A 19,265-nucleotide genomic window follows, 5' to 3' on the forward strand; every position below is an offset into this window, starting at 1 on the left:
CAGGCCAAGGTGGTGGAGACCACCGACCAGCTAATGGTACGTACACGAGTCAGAACACACAAACCTGAACCATCTCCACACACAGCCCAAGGTGGTGGAGACCACCGACCAGTTAATCGTACGTACACGGATCAGAACACACAAACTTGAACCAGCTCCACACACAGGCCAAGGTGGTGGAGACCACAGACCAGTTAATGGTACGTACACGAGTCAGAACACACAAACCTGAACCAGCTCCCCACACAGCTTGAGGTGGTGGAGACCACAGACCAGTTAATGGTACGTACACGGATCAGAACACACAAACTTGAACCAGCTCCACACACAGGCCAAGGTGGTGGAGACCACCGACCAGCTAATGGTACGTACACGAGTCAGAACACACAAACCTGAACCAGCTCCACACACAGGCCAAGGTGGTGGAGACCACCGACCAGCTAATGGTACGTACACGAGTCAGAACACACAAACTTGAACCAGCTCCACACACAGGCCAAGGTGGTGGAGACCACCGACCAGCTAATGGTACGTACACGAATCAGAACACACAAACCTGAACCAGCTCCCCACACAGCTTGAGGTGGTGGAGACCACAGACTAGCTAATGGTACATACACTCAAACAGCTCAAGCACATTAGGAATGACCAATCTTAGGTGAATTTCATTGAGAATGTCTTCATCAGCAGCTGTGTTGAAGCGGGACTTTTATTCAGGATAGTATGTATCAGACGATCAGAATGTATCAGAACAGAAGAAAGACTAGTTGCTATTGACTCCTCCTTGTGACAAACACACAAACACTGCTGAAAATATAACCGGGGGTGACTAAAAGAAAGCACCTTAGAATTACAGGGATCAAACTGATGTGGAATTAAGTCAGTATATATTATATGGCCTCTGTCGGTCAGTATTCACCACATACTAAAATCCTAGTAAAAGACAGCCTACTACAATGTACTTCTATGCATAATTTATGATAATGATTACCACTATAATTCTACTAACTACTCTATTACAATGTTCTGTATAAAGGTGCATGTATTTTTCATTATGGCAAGACATTTTTTTAAATGTTTGTATAAAGCAAGAATTTATTTGGACTTAGAAGATTTGCATATGTCTTGAATTTGATCTCATCTTGAGCAAATGGGAAGTGTGATGATTCTACTCTTTATTGCCTATCACAGTTCTATAAGTATTGTTACTGGACATTTACTGCACAGTACATGATTGTACAGTTATGCTTTTACTCTCACTGAGGAGAAAAATGATTTCAAAATGAAGCCAATAGCTGGGATGGGTATATGTTTCCAAGTCAGCCTTTGTACATGTACATGTACTAAACATATATGTTATGATTGAGTATCACATTGCACACTGATAAATCTCGTTCATCTGTATTTCTGTGACAAGCAGGTCCCAACCCTGGGGTCCCAAGAAGGAGCGTTTGAGAATGTGAGGATGAACTACAATGGAGACCAGGGCCAGACCATCCGGCAGCTCATCAGTGCACAGATGCTGCGCCGTGTGGCCATGTGCTGTCTCACCTCCTCTCAGGGCAGACGCCAGCATCTCGCAGTCAGTCATGAGAAGGGAAAGGTACCTGACATATACATTATGTAACATACAGCATTGTAATGTGTTTAGACTTCCAACAGAGAGGCAGGATTTCTGGTCTTCCCAAAAAATTGAAAATACATTTAGAAATACCAAATGAATGTACATGACTTGTATTTATGTCACAAGAAAGGTTATGTAATAATGAATGAATAAAGATTTTGAAAGAAAGAAACTTAAAGTAGATTTTGTACACTAGTGGAGTTGAATTTGACTACATGGCATTGTGTGCGTCCCAGATAAAAGGTTGTAGACATGACAGAGTTGTTGTTCTACCGTAGATCACACTACTGCAGCTGTCTGCCCTTCTGAAGCAGGCTGATTCCAGCAAGAGGAAACTCACTCTTACGGTAACATGGACATGGCTTGTCAGGCTTGTGACCATGGTGTATGGAAACTGAAGGGCTCTTAGGCCATACTGACTTGGTTATATTATGGATGACATCTGCACGGGCATCAATTTTCATCCGTTTCCCAAAACAAGTTTGCAAGCATACAATTAATCATACAAAGAAACTGCAAAATGATGCTGTAAATTGAAGAAAACAACATCCAAAAAAAGGATACGGATGACCGAGGTCAAAGAACATGTACCAGAACAAAGACACAGAATATATTGTTTGGTATACTAAGTTCTTAGTCTTTAGTCATTGATTTTGTTCAATCTTTCTCACCACTTTGATTTCCCAATGAAAGCATTTTTTTGCCCAACTTTTTTTTTCCACACGCATCAGTTTTACGGTGCCTAGAGGATGTCATCCATGTAAACAAATCAGTATGTCCTGAGTAGCCCTTCAGGAGTATGTATCTTTTGGGGACCTTGGAGGTTCTTTTCTATCATTCCGTGCTTTGATACCTCAAAGATATACATTCTTGTATTTGACTGTTTTCAACCAGTATACAATCGTATGTACATTGTTAACACTTAGGCTGAAAAAGTCATTCACCACACTCCACAGTATTGTCAGCAGTGAATTAGTCCAAATCTCTCATTCCTGTTCTGTATTTTTCAGAGGCTGTCGTCTGCTCCTATGCCATTTACAGTCATTTCCATAACAGGCAACCAGTGCAATGAAGATTTCCTGGCCGTGTGTGGGCTGAAGGTAGGGCTCATTCCCATTGCTCAGTCCTTCTTAATGGATTCCATACTGTAGAAATGTAGGGATTGATTTTGCTACTTTTCCGGTTTACAACTTAAAATTAAATTTAGAAAACTATAAGGCATCATTTCCATGGACCATCTTGAAATTTTCATTCACAATTGTAGCTTAATTGATGTGCCCTGATACTACATTTAGTAATTCCCTCAAATGGACTATTCCACATTCCACTTTACATTGTGGGGTGTTGTCAAATGATTGTCCAAAATATATCTAAGATCAAGATGACCTACATGTACATGTACAGAGGCCCCTCTCTCATCTTCGACTGTCACAATATGGACTCACTGATTTGTTCGCTTGACACAGAAGCCAAATGTGTGTCGATAGATATTTTAAAAAATGCCCCTCTCAAAGCAGCAGTAGACTATCCCACAATATTTGTGCACATTGTGTGGATCTACATGTAGACTCCATATCACTACCAACTGGATTTGGGATTAACAGAATAATGTTTTGGGGGTCCTCACCCAAAATGGGGGGTGAAAAAGAGGGATAAGTCACTCATTTTAACCCACTTTTCACTCCTTGGGTCCAGGTAAAATGGAGTAAGGACCCCAAAAACATCCGTTTAACCCCAAATCCAGTTGCTAGTGTATGTTGACCTTGAAGTGTTGTATTGATGTTGTGTGCAGGACTGCCATGTATTGACCTTCAGCAGTTCAGGAGCAATGTCAGACCACCTGGTTTTGCACCCACAGTTGGAGACTGGGAACTTCATCATCAAGGTGTGTGTTACTGTAGTACTGTCAGGGGTCCTGTACACATACATGTACATTATGTAGCTCTCAATATGGAAAACTCCATGTTCTGCTGAACTCAGTATGGCTTATTTTTGCAATAGGATGACACTAGTTGTCCATAGATTTATGTTATTTCAGTAAAGTCAAGAGACTATTTATATATTAATGACATTGTACATGTATTGGGATTTTCCCAAAAATGAATGGCATGGCAAGGATGGAGTCAATAGAGTCGATCTGTTATGAATGGAATAGCTGAAATGAACTTCCTTTAAAACCAAATTTTAAACAGAACTCAGCAAAACAGTGTTGTAAATTACTAAACAATCTGACCATCATTTGCTTGAAATGCAGAATTTTCACTCCCAACGCTCCTTTGTGTCAAATTAGACAATACCAAAATCTGGGTTTGTGCCACAGGAGATCAGAGTACGTTTTTTTTCATATTTCAGAAAGACAAAATGTCGAAATTTGCTGCAAGTAAGCCTGGAAAAGTCATACTTTTCGTATAAGAGTGTTTCAAAAATGCCCCAAAAATAGCAATTTTTGATTGAAACCATTACCGGTATGATAGTTGTTACAGTAACAAAATGGAATACATTATACATACAGAATGTTTGCAGTGTGATAAGTTCCTGGTAAGAGGTCACTGCAAAGACTAGAAAGTTAAAAACACTGAAAATGTAAAGTGTTACTCAGTATTCCAAACTAATCAGGCAACAAGTGCATATTCTTTTCATTAATGTTCTTCCCCATACAGGCCATCTGGCTACCAGGCTCTCAGACTGAGATAGCCGTCATCACAGCAGACTTCGTCAAGGTACAACCATGTACATTGTCCTTTGGACTTCTATAGGTCCTTTTTTAGTGTTTGTGTAAGAAGTTACCCACTTTATCACCATATCCTGTATATAGGAATACTGAAGAAAGTACATGCCTTTTGATGTTTTTGATTTGTGGCCTGATCTTGGTCTGTTGAAAGTGTGTGTTTTATGGGATCATGGTAATATTGGTAAAGGGGAATCTCCAGTTAAATAGGATTTTTCTGAGAGGTTACATGGGATCATGGTAATATTGGTAAAGGGGAATCTCCAGTTAAATAGGATTTTTCTGAGAGGTTAAAACTGCATTCAAAATGCATGCATTATGTCCCAGTAAATACTGTGCAACTTTGAAATTTATCAGCAGTCTGTACCACACAACCAATAGTCAGTTCTGATAACCCTGCCAAACACAGACAATAGCCCACATGTCCATGTTCACTAACTACGTAACTGTCACTCCATGGCCAGATCTACAACCTTGCAGTAGATGTGCTGAGCCCAGGATATTACTTCCTGTTGCCAAGTGGAAAGATCCGTGATGCCACATTCATATTTGTGGAAGACATGTACTACATAGTCCTCATGTCGTCTGCTGGATACGTGTATATTCAGGTGGGGCTATTTATTGTCATGTGTGAGGTAAAAAATGAGAAAAAGCTGATAGCAAGCACATACAATATCTCTTCCTTCAGTAAGCACTGTACACAAGTGGACCATTCAACGTGGGCCATAACTCAGGAATAGATTTTATAGCATGCAGCTTTTGGCACAGGAACCAATAATATACCTTAACTTTTTTTTCTGCACATTTTCCTAAGTCTTGATTTGTAGTCAATATGATGTACTGTGTGGATCTTAACTCACTAAGTTACAATTACATGTACATTGTAAAAGTCTTAGAGAAGATTATGATTATAGTTGGTTCAGAAATGAAACTAAGCATGATTGTGAGCTACATTGTATAGACATAAGTGATATTTTATTCATACATGTTTAAATGTGTAATTCCAGCCTACTACAATAACTGGTGGTTCATGTGAAATCTTCATGAGACTCAAGATGTACATATTTAGCCAAAGATGACAAAACTCTCTGAATTCATTTTACACAAGACATGTTTTGATAAAAGAGGCATGTAAACTGTAGATTTAGATGTTGTATAGTAACTGTCATGATTTTCCTCTAGTTATTCAGGATATTACATTAAGCCATTTTGGGCAAGAATGTGCAATAACTGAACTGCATTGTACATGACTTTTATTGTATGCTGGAACCAATATTAAACTGGTTGGTGAACTAGTCCACAGTAGATGACACATTGTTCACATTGGTCCATAATCCCCAGGCTATGGAGCAGACAAGCAGTGCTGTACACGGACCATTCTACATCACTACACTGCTGGAACCTAAACACCCTGATATCAAGGTACATGTTTATGTAGCATTCATCTTCTTATACCCCGTTCATATCAAGCCTACCATTCATGTAGCTGGTTGAATTGAATTAAAGAGTTACACGGCTAATTTAGCCGGCTATCTTAGCCTGATCTGAACACAGATTAACCAGCCTAGTAAGGGTTTTAGCAGGGTAAATTGAATCTACCTCAGGAGGAGGATCGGACATATCCTGATAAAACTCTTAGCTGATTTGCATTCATATTAGGCTAAGATAGTCGACTAAATTAGCCGGGTAACTCTTTAATCTAATTCAACTGGCTATGATAGGCCAGCATTCGAAATACCTGTCTGCAATCTGCAAATTGCAGAAGGATTTTCAAGATTGCAGAAGAAACATTAAACAACCTGCAATTTTGCAGAATGAAAAAAATCAGGCTCAGGATTCAATGGTTCTCAATTTAGGCTTCTATATAGACTCAACAAACTAGCGGCGCCATACATAAACTGAAACCCACAGCGCCGCGCAAGCTGGCGGCGTTTCCGTGCGTTCCAACTGCCTCGCACCGACAAAAGTTTTTTTCTCATGTATTTCAAACACGTTTTTTACGTATTTCTCGCAAGGATATAATGCACTTGTCCCCCTGATCAGGCTGGCTGTTGAATTTGTTTTTAATTTTAATACACATACTGCAATTATGAAACAAAGATTAATTTTGATTTCATTGATATTGAATAGATACGCTTTTGCTGTTGCAATTTTCACTATAAATTTGAATATTTTTTTACATGCATGTATGCTATTCCTGTTTCAATCTTTGCTAAAGAATAAAGATAAAGAATTACAGCAATGTTGCAAAGCTAGATATGATGTGAATAAGTAGGCATATTATGATGTAAATAAGTAGGCATTATTAAGTTGAGAAGGTTGTAGTATGGAGGCATGTGTATTTGCAGAAAATATTTTCAAATTGCAGAACAAAATTTTGACATTCTGCAATATTGCAGAACACTGAAAGAAAGTATTTCTACCACTGTAGGCTTAATATGAACAGGTTCTTAAGTCTTTAGTAGTTTGTCGATCGCGAAGGTTTGAATGTTACAGAGAACAGTAAGGACTGTCTCATTAACTCATCACAAATTCTTATAGACAGTTTCAGTTGTTTAAAGTTTGCTTTCTATGTATTTCTTGTTTTCTGACTGTTGTGGTGCGACTTGAACATCTCACAGGTACAAACTATTACACTGTACATCTAGAAGACATGGTTTTTAGTCAGTATATCTTGTTTATACAATAAAAATTTGTTCTCATAGTAGTCATGACATACTAATGACTGTGGAAGACTTCAAAGTCTAGTTTGTTTAAGCTTGAAACACAATCATGTACTCATTGATTTCAAATTGTTAATCCATGCACAGCAAGTACACACTGTAGTTACTAAGGCATGGTTCATTCATTTGTTTCTATGCAGTAATGTTCTACAGACTGAGCTGACCAGACGTACCTAACTGTTTGTTTGTACCATGCATGACACGTGATGTTTGCTGATGTTTGTGCAGGAGTCTGACCAGACGTACCTAACTGTCTGTTTGTACCATGCATGATACATGATGTTTGCTGATGTTTGTGCAGACGTACCTAACTGTCTGTTTGTACCATGCATGATACGTGATGTTTGCTGATGTTTGTGCAGGAGTCTGACCAGACGTACCTAACTGTCTGTTTGTACCATGCATGATACATGATGTTTGCTGATGTTTGTGCAGACGTACCTAACTGTCTGTTTGTACCATGCATGATACGTGATGTTTGCTGATGTTTGTGCAGGAGTCTGACCAGACGTACCTAACTGTCTGTTTGTACCATGCATGATACGTGATGTTTGCTGCTGTTTGTGCAGGAGTCTGACCAGACGTACCTAACTGTTTGTTTGTACCATACATGATACGTGATGTTTGCTGCTGTTTGTGCAGGAGTCTGACCAGACGTACCTAACTGTTTGTTTGTACCATACATGATACGTGATGTTTGCTGCTGTTTGTGCAGGAGTCTGACCAGACGTACCTAACTGTTTGTTTGTACCATACATGATACGTGATGTTTGCTGCTGTTTGTGCAGGAGTCTGACCAGACGTACCTAACTGTTTGTTTGTACCATACATGATACGTGATGTTTGCTGATGTTTGTGCAGGAGTCTGACCAGACGTACCTAACTGTCTGTTTGTACCATGCATGATACGTGATGTTTGCTGATGTTTGTGCAGGAGTCTGACCAGACGTACCTAACTGTCTGTTTGTACCATGCATGATACGTGATGTTTGCTGCTGTTTGTGCAGGAGTCTGACCAGACGTACCTAACTGTCTGTTTGTACCATACATGATACGTGATGTTTGCTGCTGTTTGTGCAGGAGTCTGACCAGACGTACCTAACTGTTTGTTTGTACCATACATGATACGTGATGTTTGCTGATGTTTGTGCAGGAGTCTGACCAGACGTACCTAACTGTTTGTTTGTACCATACATGATACGTGATGTTTGCTGATGTTTGTGCAGGAGCCTGACCAGACGTACCTAACTGTCTGTTTGTACCATGCATGATACGTGATGTTTGCTGATGTTTGTGCAGGAGTCTGACCAGACGTACCTAACTGTTTGTTTGTACCATACATGATACGTGATGTTTGCTGATGTTTGTACAGGAGTCTGACCAGACGTACCTAACTGTCTGTTTGTACCATGCATGATACGTGATGTTTGCTGATGTTTGTGCAGGAGTCTGCAGGGCAGATCTGTGGAGGAGGTGTCTCTCTCTACTACTCCCACGCTCTCCAGCTGATCTTCTTCTCCTACACACAAGGTCAGTCTTTAGCAGGCTTCATTCTGGAACCACATTTACTTCTGGGTAACTTAAAATTGTCTTAATTATGAGGTTTTACCATATTCAAATTTATCTAATAATACAATCATTTTTCATCTGATATTTGACCTTGATATCATGACACATGGAGGATTAAGTCACCTGGTGCCTTACAATCTTACTACAACTAGATGAGAGTGGAACTGATCATAACATGATATCAATACGTACTTGCCTTGCATGTATTTGACAGATGTTAATTGTCCTTCCCAGTGTTGGGCGAAATGTGCTCAGCCTGGTAAAAGAGGTAAAGAACCCACGATAGCCTTTTGAGACTATATGGACAATGGGTCATCAATTTACTGTTTCTTATGTGCACTTTCTTAACTCCCCAACTGAAGTCAGGTACCCATTTACACCGACACCAGGAATTCCAGGAGCCGAAACATGACGTCTCAGTCCTGTGTATGGTGGCTAACCACTCAGCTGTCATCCCCATTGTATTGTATAAAATGTGATTAACAGCAAATCACAGAATTATACAGATTTATTACCACCAGCCAAATGTCCCCAACACCCACCATATTTACATCCTCACATAACCCTCATCTAGTCCAATCTGTCTAATACTGACCACTCAAGGGACTGGTAGAAAAGGTGGGAAAAGATCAGTGGGAGAGTGAATTAAGGGATCACCAAAAAGTGGCCACAATAGTCAGGGGGTCTTTACAACCTTTTAAGGTGGTCACTAGTACAGGTTTCACTGTCATTGAATGATGCTACAACTGTACACATCCTCACAGAAATACTATTTGTCAGAGTTATTTCAATTCCATGATAAAACTAAGACTTCTGGATACATGAAAATGAGGAAGAATACCTTTAGTTACATACATGTATATAGACTGTTAGGTATTATATGTATAAGTATAAAATAAGAATTAAAATAAGAATGACAACTATTGCAAATATTGATTGATTAGTATTTAATATTTAGATTAATTCCTTGTTGGATGTAATCGGCATCTTAAATAGATTGCAGCTGCAGTACTTTTGTTAGAGCTAGATGGCACTGTAGGATAGAGTCACTTGGATACAAAGTTCCCCTTTGTTATATACATTGTAAATGCTTTGTGTCTGCAGGAAAAAACTTCATTGCTCCCCTGAAGAAAATCGTGACTGAGCTGAGTCCTGTCTTTCCAGTGACCCTGCGAAGGTTAGTGTGGGTACAATCATGTCATGATTGTAACAGGGCTCGAAATACTGGGTGCATGTGCACCCAAAATTGGAGCTGTGCACATAATTTTTGACAGTGGGTACACCAGTGCACCTAGATATTTTTGTAGATATTTTTGTCTACACTAGGCTTTAGGGTAAAGACACCAATGTACACAAAGTATACAGAATATTCTTGAAATGTAAATATCAGAAATAGCAATATAACCCTTTGTTGTACTTAACTTGTTGTATCACTTGAAATTCTAAGGTTAGCTATAAAAGTACAGATTGAAGTTCTTAAGAGTGTTCAACTTCGTTATTAGGTTTTGCTGACATTCAACTTAATTCTATATGGTGCACCCAAAATTCTTTCTGTGCACCTAATTTTTTTTGTCGGGTGCACCTATTTCCAGAAAATGAAATGAATTTCGAGCCCTGTTGTAATATGTGCAGTAAAGATAGACTCCTTGTCTAGACTCATTGTCTTTCTTTTAAGGGAATGTCTGTAATGCTTAGGACCTACCAAACTCAGCAACTTGTTTAACTGAAATTGCTTGTTGATAGAAAGCAATAATTTATAGATACTGATTACTATGGGATGTCTTCATTGAGTATTGAATGTTGCTTTATTTACAAATTTCTAAGTTCTTTATGTATTAGTTGCTGGAAGTTAAAGCTTAGAATAGTTGTAGACCAAGTGTAGGGGGATATCATGTGTCTGTCTGTCCATTTAATTTGTTTGACCAGTTTCAATTTGCTTCAAGTTCTCTAAAGTTTATACCTGACACTTGTATGTTATTTCATGTGTGCATGTTGATGTCTTGTTTATACTGTTCAATCTTTTGGAATAGCATGGCAGATATCCTTGGTATGACATTACCGACATGAATAATAGAATTGCCTTTTGGGAAGAAACTCATGCCAACTGGAAGTTGTATTTTGTAAGCTGAAGTATCTCACCTACATTTGTATGAGTTAATGATTACCCATCCCACCAATGTTCTCTGTGTGTACGTGTAGTTCCAATGGTGCAGGGAAAGGCACCAGTCCGTCCCTGTGTCAGTGGAGTGAAGTGTTGAACCACCCTGGGCTGATCTGCTGTCTGACTCAGACTGCGGGGACTCCGGTGGTTATCATGGTCAAACCAGACTCCATCTTGGTTCAAGAAATCAAAACAGTTCCTGCAAAATCCAAGGTTTGTGTCTTTGTCTGAACAGGTACAACTTAGAGGGGGGACAGATGTGTGTGGATTACTAAATAGTATGCCAAGAGTTTGCTGATAACCAGATTCATAAATCATTGCTAGATTTATTAATTTCTATATGGCTTCAGACCACTGTTACTGTGATGTCAGTCTAAATGTACATCCTGGAGTACGTACAGTCTAGAGTATGAGGCCAAGTCCATTGTCACACTGCTGACCGTATGGATGACATCATCAAATTTTATTGCACCTTATACTGTATTATTATTTTCTACGAGAAAATACAGTACTTTGGTACATACCAAGTTGCAATTTAAGAAACACTTCACCAAATATTTTGGACTGACAAGGTGTTGATACACTCATACTGATAATGGATTCATTCATGATTCAATTTTGTTGATATGCAAGATGTTTATATCTTTACAAACAAACACCAATTTTCTTCTGCAAATTGCATGTGGGTATTTGGAGCCCTGTAATGACACTATGTACATTGTACATATATTGTACAATCAATTATGGGTATGCAAATGTGGGAAATGTGTTCACTTAGCATGGTTCATCAAATGTTAGTTTTTTTTTGTTCCCATATCTTTATAGAAGGAAGATTGAGTGCATGATCATGATTCCCTTTCAATATTCAGTGTAACAGTAACTCCTGCTCTACCCAGATCCAGGACATGGTTGCCATCCGCCACACGTCTGCCAGCTCAGACAACCAGCGCACCACCCTCATCCTACTGTGTGAAGACGGCAGTCTGAAGATTTACATGGCCAATGTTGACTCCACCAGTTACTGGATGCAGTCTGCCTTCCAGTCTGTTAGTGTCTGTGGTGGACCTCGGCCTGTCAGTCAGAGGAAACCACCCAAAACTGGTAACTTTTAGTCTGTTTCATCCAACTGTCCTAAGTAATACAGAACTTAATACAAAATATTCTTTTTTTTAAATCAGTCCTCCTTGATAGATTCAAGCCAGTAACCAATACAGTATTTCTAGTTGTAATGGTATATTTTCAAGTAGTAATTAACAGCAACTTTCGTCATATTATGCATCTCATGAAGTGACATGTATCTTGTCTCAGGGCATGCAGGTTTGACAGTATATATTAGTTGCAGTACAGTATAGTGTTTGCCTATTAGCTAACGAAGCTTGTGTTATGTAGGTCGGCCATCCTCCCAGGTTACCTTCCCTGTGGACTTCTTTGAACACCAGCAGTCCATGACAGATGTGGAGGTAGGCAGAAACAGTTGGCAGAGACATGACGAATATCATATTAAGTAGAGGATTTGTTTCTATTGCAAAATTGGCAAACCACCACAAGGCATAGCATGCTTACATGTAGTTTGAGCTGCATAAAACCAGGTAGAATGGTTTACTGTCCTCCAAAGTTACATGATTGTAGACGTCTATTTCTTCACATAACCAGTACACACTGGTTTTGTACACAGCTGCATAAAACAAGACTGTAGCTTAGGACCTCGACTTTACATCTGTCTGACAGGACAGCTACAGCAGTGTAGGTACTCGTTTTCAAGTCAAGTGAGGAAATTAAAGTACCTTTCTGTGGGGTCTGCAAGGGATTGGAACCCAGCACCTTTAGCTTCTAAATCAACAAACCTAAGCACAGAGCCACCATGACTTTCCTCCAACTGGAGGGATTCAGACGTACAAAATTGTTGGCGAAACCCTGATCAGGAGGACTGACCCAGTTTGACATGTACCTTATGAACACATCACGTAAGCAGCAGTCAAAGTTTATTGGAAGTTGGTCCAAAATCCTGACCTTGTTTCACCAGAGTATGATTCCTGCCAAGGACCATATAGTTTGAAGGTGCTACCATGAAACTGAATTTCACTTGTACAAAGATCATGTACACTGCAGTACCTTTTCCTGATAAATGTAACGTGTGTAGGAATTTTTGGTTTCAAAATCCGATAAAACATCTCACAGTATTGTAATCACAAGAGTCTCATTCAAACACATTGTAATGAATTCAGTCTGTTATTTACTACTTGAATGTAGTCTTACACCTCTAAGAGACCACTCTCATCTTTGCTCATTGATTTTGTATTATATTTGACTGGTTCTCTAGAAATAACTAGTTGAATTATGATATATGAATTGATTAGCATTGTATTGATGTTTTATTTCAGTTTGGGGGCAATGACTTGCTGCAAGTTTACAACTTACAACAACTGAAGCACCGACTGAACACCACAGGGATGTTTGTGGCAAGCACTAAGGTATGGTCATGTTCTTGCACCATAGTAGTCTATTGATATGGTCTCTCTAAAGCCTACATGAAGGATGGTCTGTAAGTTGAGGACAGTGCTACATGTGAGTTGTTGTTGAACTCTTCCATTCTTGCAGCCCTCTGGTTTTTCCATTGAGATCATCAACCCCAACCCCACCATGGTGATGACCGGGCTGCGGGTCCATGTGGGGTCTCAGTCGGTGGAACGAGCTCCTTCATTCTTGGAGATATTTGGCAGACCCATACAGGTGAGGTTTCTTAACTCAGGCCTTATCCAGACATTACGGTATGGTATTCCAAATATAGCTGCAGAGGTCTTCATGATCAGGGCCTTTTCACGCCACATAGTACAGTACATGTACCACAGGTAATAACAAAGAGGTACATGTTATCATTTATTATAAGTTTTTTGTATGATACTAACTTTGCCAATTGGAAAGAAGTATTATATTTAGTTCTTGTTTGAAAACGAGTGAATGGTCTGTAATTTACTTTGCCTGTTTTATGCAACACAAGGATTTGTTTGTGGTGAAGAACTGTACTTAAGGGATCTACATGTACATTGTATATTCATCCAGTTTAGACTCTTCTTCTGGTTCTCTACCTAAAGGGTATACCTGTAGATCAGAAAACTTTGATCAGTTTGCCTAGTAGTAGTCTACAGACAAGCCATGGTAAAGTCACTGTTTGCCGCACTGCATGTTGATTTAACAAAAGAAATTGTGCAGCAGTTACAGTCAGTTTCACAATGTATAATGATCAATGTATGACTGTCACAATAATGTGTTGACGTGTGACGAGGTATTGTCAATGCCATGAGTCGATGTCAAACCTGTCTAAAACTAGTTTTGGGGTTTCAAACCTCAAATCATGAAGGAGGCCTCCAGGTCACTAATGACAGCTTCAGGAGTTTATTCTGTGTTGTGGCATGGATTCAAAGCTGTTATTAACTTTGTGGTTCTTCATCAGTTATGAGATCCGTTTTCATGTCATAAATAAACAATTTCCATTCCCCTTCTGTATTCTAGAATGAACAAACAACTCTTAGTTTCAGGCAAGCATCATTATAAATTTTCTTTTGGGGCAGTAACTACCCAACTGGAAATTGAGTGTTTTAGTCAGTATGGAATGATGAAAGGGATTCATTGCTAACTCTTTTGGATCCTGCTAACACACACACACACACACACACACACACACACACACACACTCAACATAAATGTTTAATAGAAAATGAAATCTTCGTTTGACAGTGTCATTAATGAACCATCCCTAATTTTCCTGATTCAGTGCACCCTAACCCGCAACCGCTGGTTTGACCTTCCTTTCACCAGAGAAGAGTCCCTGATGGCAGACAGGTCTGGTACACTCTTTGGTAAGTAAATGATATCTGTCATCCACAGTCAATTTTGCATCCTTTGTACATGGACATGGAGGGCAAGAGCAATGATCTGAAGGGCAGGGAGGACTGGAGGAGGAGGGTGATGTCCATCCGTGACACTCTCACGACAAGATGAGATGATGATGTACATGGAAAGAAATTATTACAGCTTTTTGCCAGCTCGTGGTCAGTTACACATGTACTTGGGCCTTTTACATTCAAATGTTTCAGGCAGAACCAAACAACAAGATTGTTACCTTGAATTAGTAGGCTATGTATAATTATGTTTCTTTGTGTGTGTGTTTGTGTATATGTGTGTGTGTGTGTTTATGTTTATATGACATGCTTGTTAGTGAGTGTAATTGTGTGTGTGTGTGTGTGTGTGTGTGTGTGTGTGTGTGTGTGACACTGTGTAAAAGAACCCAACACACTTATCAAGAAGAGTAGGGGTGACCTAAAACCGTGAACCGCAGCAAAGCTGCATTGCACTGCAACTACATGTACATGTGGTTAAAATTCATCATGCATCACTTCAGTTGACTGATTTACATTTCACTCCTTTATCCAAGAAGTAAGAATGAGAATTTCTGCTGTATTGTTGTTGTTGTTTTTAGTTGGAGCTTCTCTGGACCCCTCTGGAGTTACTATGGTTGATTCCATCAAAGTGTATGGAAAAAGTAAGGAGGCCTTTGGTTGGCCAGATGAGCTTGAGGAGTTTCCCTCGTCCTCCACTGGTCATTACCTGACAGCCGCGTCTGCACCACACCCACAGGCCGCCGTGCAGCCTGAGGAGACTCTGTCCACTACAGACAGGTCAGTAAACACTACAGGCTACCTCTCACAACTGACCAGCCAGTCCTGTTCTGTTAGAAAGGAATAGCACTGGTTCACATTACTCATGCAAAGAAATAGGCCTCTGTGAAATATTTAGTCTAAGGTTTTTTTTTAAATTTGTTGCATTATCTTGTCTCATTAACTGATTGAGAAACCATAATTACATTATATTATTAGGCTTTTTTGTATTCATGACATGTCTCAGCAGAATGGACATGTCGTGCAGAGGCAAAGATAAAGAAGAAAAATCAGTTAACTTTGCATATCATTCATCTAGAAATGCTATGAACTTCAAAGCATACTAAATCCATCTTCATAGTATGAACAACTCCTACACTACAATGCTATATACAAAATGAAAGTCCCCGTGCAGACGTGCCAGAGGTTTACTGGTTAATAACAATGCTTATAGAAGTCGTATCAACATGTAGTCCTAGAATGATTTGCTGACCATACATGGCACATTTGCATAATGTCCAGTTTGTACTAAAGATAAGACTTTGCTGACCTTTACGTGTTCCTCATGTCCACAGACTGATCACCAGTGCCCTGGAGGTGCTGGAAGGTTGTTTTGCCATCTTCCCTGACAGCACAGTAAGTTGTTAAGACATGAGATTCTGAAGTTACAAAGTTGTAAAATACAAGTCATTTCTCCTAAATGATGCTAAATAACAGAATTATGATTATTAGATTGTACTTAATGAATGTAATAGATAATGATAGTTTTTTAGATGTCATGAGGTTGATACATATACATGTAGGTCATGGGATAGTGTAGAACAGCCATGGACTCTCTTACCTGCCATAGTTTGGGTAGCCTGCTGCCTTCATCATGTCTGACTGACAGCTGCTACTGCTCACTGCAAGGTGAGTCATGAACCCAGACCAGGGTTGTCCCGTGTTGAAAAGCATTCTTGTGACAGTGCCCCTCTATCGACTGCCAAAACATTGGCAGCTAAGAAAATTTCAGGTTATGTAAGAGGAATTCTCCACCATCTGAAGACATACCAACTTGATGACAGTATTGACAGATCCATGACACCATACCAAGTTGAAGAAGTGTTTGATATAATTTCAGGAAAGTCAGAGGGAAGGTTGTTTAAAGATGACCATGGAGCTGCTGAACCCTGCCCTACCAGTATCTGTACAGCAACATGCCAAGGCTCTGCTGTCATCTTTGCACACCAACAAAGTGGACTACTATGAGCACAAGGTAAAACATTGACCTTGATAGCAATAATCAGCATCAATTAGTAATTGTTAGGAAGTTTGTTACCTCAACATTCCTTTATTGTATGCAGTTGATTTATGTTGAGTCCATCCAGTCAGGGCAGCCTGCTAGCTGTATGTGTGTATAATGGTACTCCTGTTGTTGGAGGGAAAGTTACCAAAACAGTGAGCAGATTAAATTTGGACTGAGCAGTTGTGTTTGGACTAGTGCTTCTAGACTATCACATTTTATACCTATGGGTCAGATATTTTGTGGAAAGGTTCTCTGTTACATGATGGATCATAATACCACCCAGTGAGACTCTTCATGCTTCATTGAAAATAAAAAAATCTCGAAATTAATTTCGAGATTTTTTTTTATTTCCCAATTTTTCAAAAAAATCTCGAAATTTTTTGGGAAAAAAATCGAGATTTTTTTGAAAAATTTCGATATTTTTTTGGTTCCTATTACAAAAATCTCGAGATTTTTCATTAGCTGGTCTAAAAATCTCGAGATTTTTGTTGCTAACATGGGAAAAAAGTGAAGAAAAAAAGGTTGAACACATGTTTTAGCTGAGCTATCTAAGAACTTATAAAATAAAGAAGTCAAGACAACATTTAGCTACTCAAACAATAGGAGCTGATTGCCTTATTAGCATACAACCTTGTCTTAACTTCATTTATTGAACCATCTTAGATTTGTCTTCAACATATCAATTCTGAATTTTGGGTTAAAAGCTGGTAGATCCAGATGTTCGTCCAGTCACTGACGAAAAATAGTGGATGCTGTCTAAAACACATGGCCGCTTTCAAGTATTATCTAGTTGCTTGATCATGAGTAACTGTTACCTTGTACAGCTATGGATTCCATTTCGAGTTGGAGATATTGGTTCATGCCTTACTAACAGTCCCCTTTAACTGTGATATGAGATGAACAAATGACTAGATGATCAAAATAAAGCAACAGATAAAAGTTGACACCAAATTTACTGAATCCAGACTTACGCTTCACGGCGCACCAGAGTTTCAAATGACAATCCGGCCTGTTCAACGCGTGGATTATCATATGCACAGTAAGCTATATTGGCAAGCAACGCAGGGACAAAGAAGTAAGAACAACATCACAGGAGCACAGCGAATGACGTTTATCTACTTCGGAAAAATTGCAACATCTAATCTATGTATAGATGGGGACTGCAACTTGGCACTGGGTAAAAAATGGTCCCGACGAAAAGACACTATACAGAGGACATTATTCACCGACCAGCAAACAACAGTTTATCTATAACGTATACTGTCATGTAAAAGAACAACTTTTAAAACATTTACAGCTAAGTTCCCTTCACCAAGAAATCGATAGGTCAATGATCCGATTGAATATGAGTTGAAAAAGGAATGACGGGTTGATTGATTGATAGGTTGATTGGTTGAAATAAAGTCACAAATAAAAGTTTCACAAATAAAAGTTGAAGACATCAAATAGATGCAGACCCATGCTTCACCACACACACCAGTTTCAAAATGTGAATCAAGAACGACACACAAGCACAACGAACTAAGCATATCTTTTGAGGTTACTCAAGAACGACACACAATCACAACGACGTTAGAAAATGGAATGAGTTAGTCTCCTCGACAAAAAATGCGACACCTAAACGTAAGTGTAGCTTCGGGCTCCTGGAACTGCGTACACAACAAGCAGACAGTGCGCCGTGCGTCCCGGCGAAAAGATTCAATTGAGGACACCATATAACCATCTTCGGGAAAGTTGGTCACGTTTTTGCATTTTTGTGGTTCTCTTGGCGACTGAAAGTGCGAAGACTCTCACCGGCTTGGATTTGACTTCTTTGCCTGCAGTGGAATATGAAATATCCGTCGGCTGAGAGGAAAAGAAGGTAGGATGACTTTTTGAAAAGTTGTACTTAACAAAAAAAATCTCGAGCTTTTCTTGAAAAGAAGTAAAGAAGACTCCGATTTTCCGTCAGATATGCGTTAAGCTACACGGACTTGCAAAATAGCATTGAGATTAATCTTCATTTGTTTCTTGAGATTGTAATCAAACTGTTTAAAGAAAAAAATCTCGAAATTTTTGGTACCTGAAGTATTAAAAAATATCGATTTTTTGGGAAAGCTTTGTCTGAAAAGAGTTCAACAAGAGTTTTATATGAGCCCCGGACTTTGTTTCGTGTTTGAGAAGTTGCAATTGCCTTACAAACAGCATCTGTAACGCCAACACTATTAACATGCAAACATCATCTGTCATACCGACTAACAAAAACTAAGCTGCAGACACGTTGCTCCGACAAAAAGCAGTTTATCTACAAAGCATACTCAGTCCATCATATGCATGCAAGAAACTTGGAAAATGCCAAACCGATCATCAAGAATTCACAACCTAAGGTAAGTCGCCTTTACTAAGAGTTCTGTAGGTCAATGATCCAATTGGACATCATACGGAAATATGACCGATCGGTTGAAACAAAGTGACAAATAAAGTTGAAGACTCCAGATAAATGGAGACCTACGCTTCACCCCACATGTCAGTTTCAAAATA

At 39.3% G+C, this 19,265-nt stretch overlaps 1 protein-coding gene across 8 annotated transcripts in view; it reads left to right on the forward strand.

Moving 5' to 3' along the window:
• LOC136442148 (E3 ubiquitin-protein ligase UBR4-like) overlaps nt 1-19,265 on the forward strand; it is a 151,894-nt gene that overhangs the window by 47,384 nt on the left and 85,245 nt on the right. For 7 of the 8 annotated variants that reach the window (XM_066438816.1, XM_066438812.1, XM_066438819.1 and 4 more), the window contains 18 exons: nt 1,421-1,603; nt 1,903-1,971; nt 2,635-2,724; nt 3,417-3,509; nt 4,285-4,344; nt 4,817-4,960; nt 5,694-5,774; nt 8,521-8,605; nt 9,749-9,821; nt 10,844-11,018; nt 11,702-11,906; nt 12,195-12,265; nt 13,187-13,276; nt 13,404-13,535; nt 14,578-14,662; nt 15,283-15,481; nt 16,036-16,096; nt 16,581-16,715. In XM_066438816.1, the coding sequence (XP_066294913.1) occupies nt 1,421-1,603; nt 1,903-1,971; nt 2,635-2,724; nt 3,417-3,509; nt 4,285-4,344; nt 4,817-4,960; nt 5,694-5,774; nt 8,521-8,605; nt 9,749-9,821; nt 10,844-11,018; nt 11,702-11,906; nt 12,195-12,265; nt 13,187-13,276; nt 13,404-13,535; nt 14,578-14,662; nt 15,283-15,481; nt 16,036-16,096; nt 16,581-16,715 (2,031 nt within the window). Of the gene's footprint in view, nt 1-173; nt 201-1,420; nt 1,604-1,902; nt 1,972-2,634; nt 2,725-3,416; nt 3,510-4,284; nt 4,345-4,816; nt 4,961-5,693; nt 5,775-8,520; nt 8,606-9,748; nt 9,822-10,843; nt 11,019-11,701; nt 11,907-12,194; nt 12,266-13,186; nt 13,277-13,403; nt 13,536-14,577; nt 14,663-15,282; nt 15,482-16,035; nt 16,097-16,580; nt 16,716-19,265 lie in introns of all 8 variants that reach the window. The other variant, XM_066438814.1, reaches the window with a different exon arrangement.

This window comes from Branchiostoma lanceolatum, chromosome 9, assembly GCF_035083965.1.
Source record: "Branchiostoma lanceolatum isolate klBraLanc5 chromosome 9, klBraLanc5.hap2, whole genome shotgun sequence".
Classification (NCBI taxonomy): domain Eukaryota; kingdom Metazoa; phylum Chordata; class Leptocardii; order Amphioxiformes; family Branchiostomatidae; genus Branchiostoma; species Branchiostoma lanceolatum.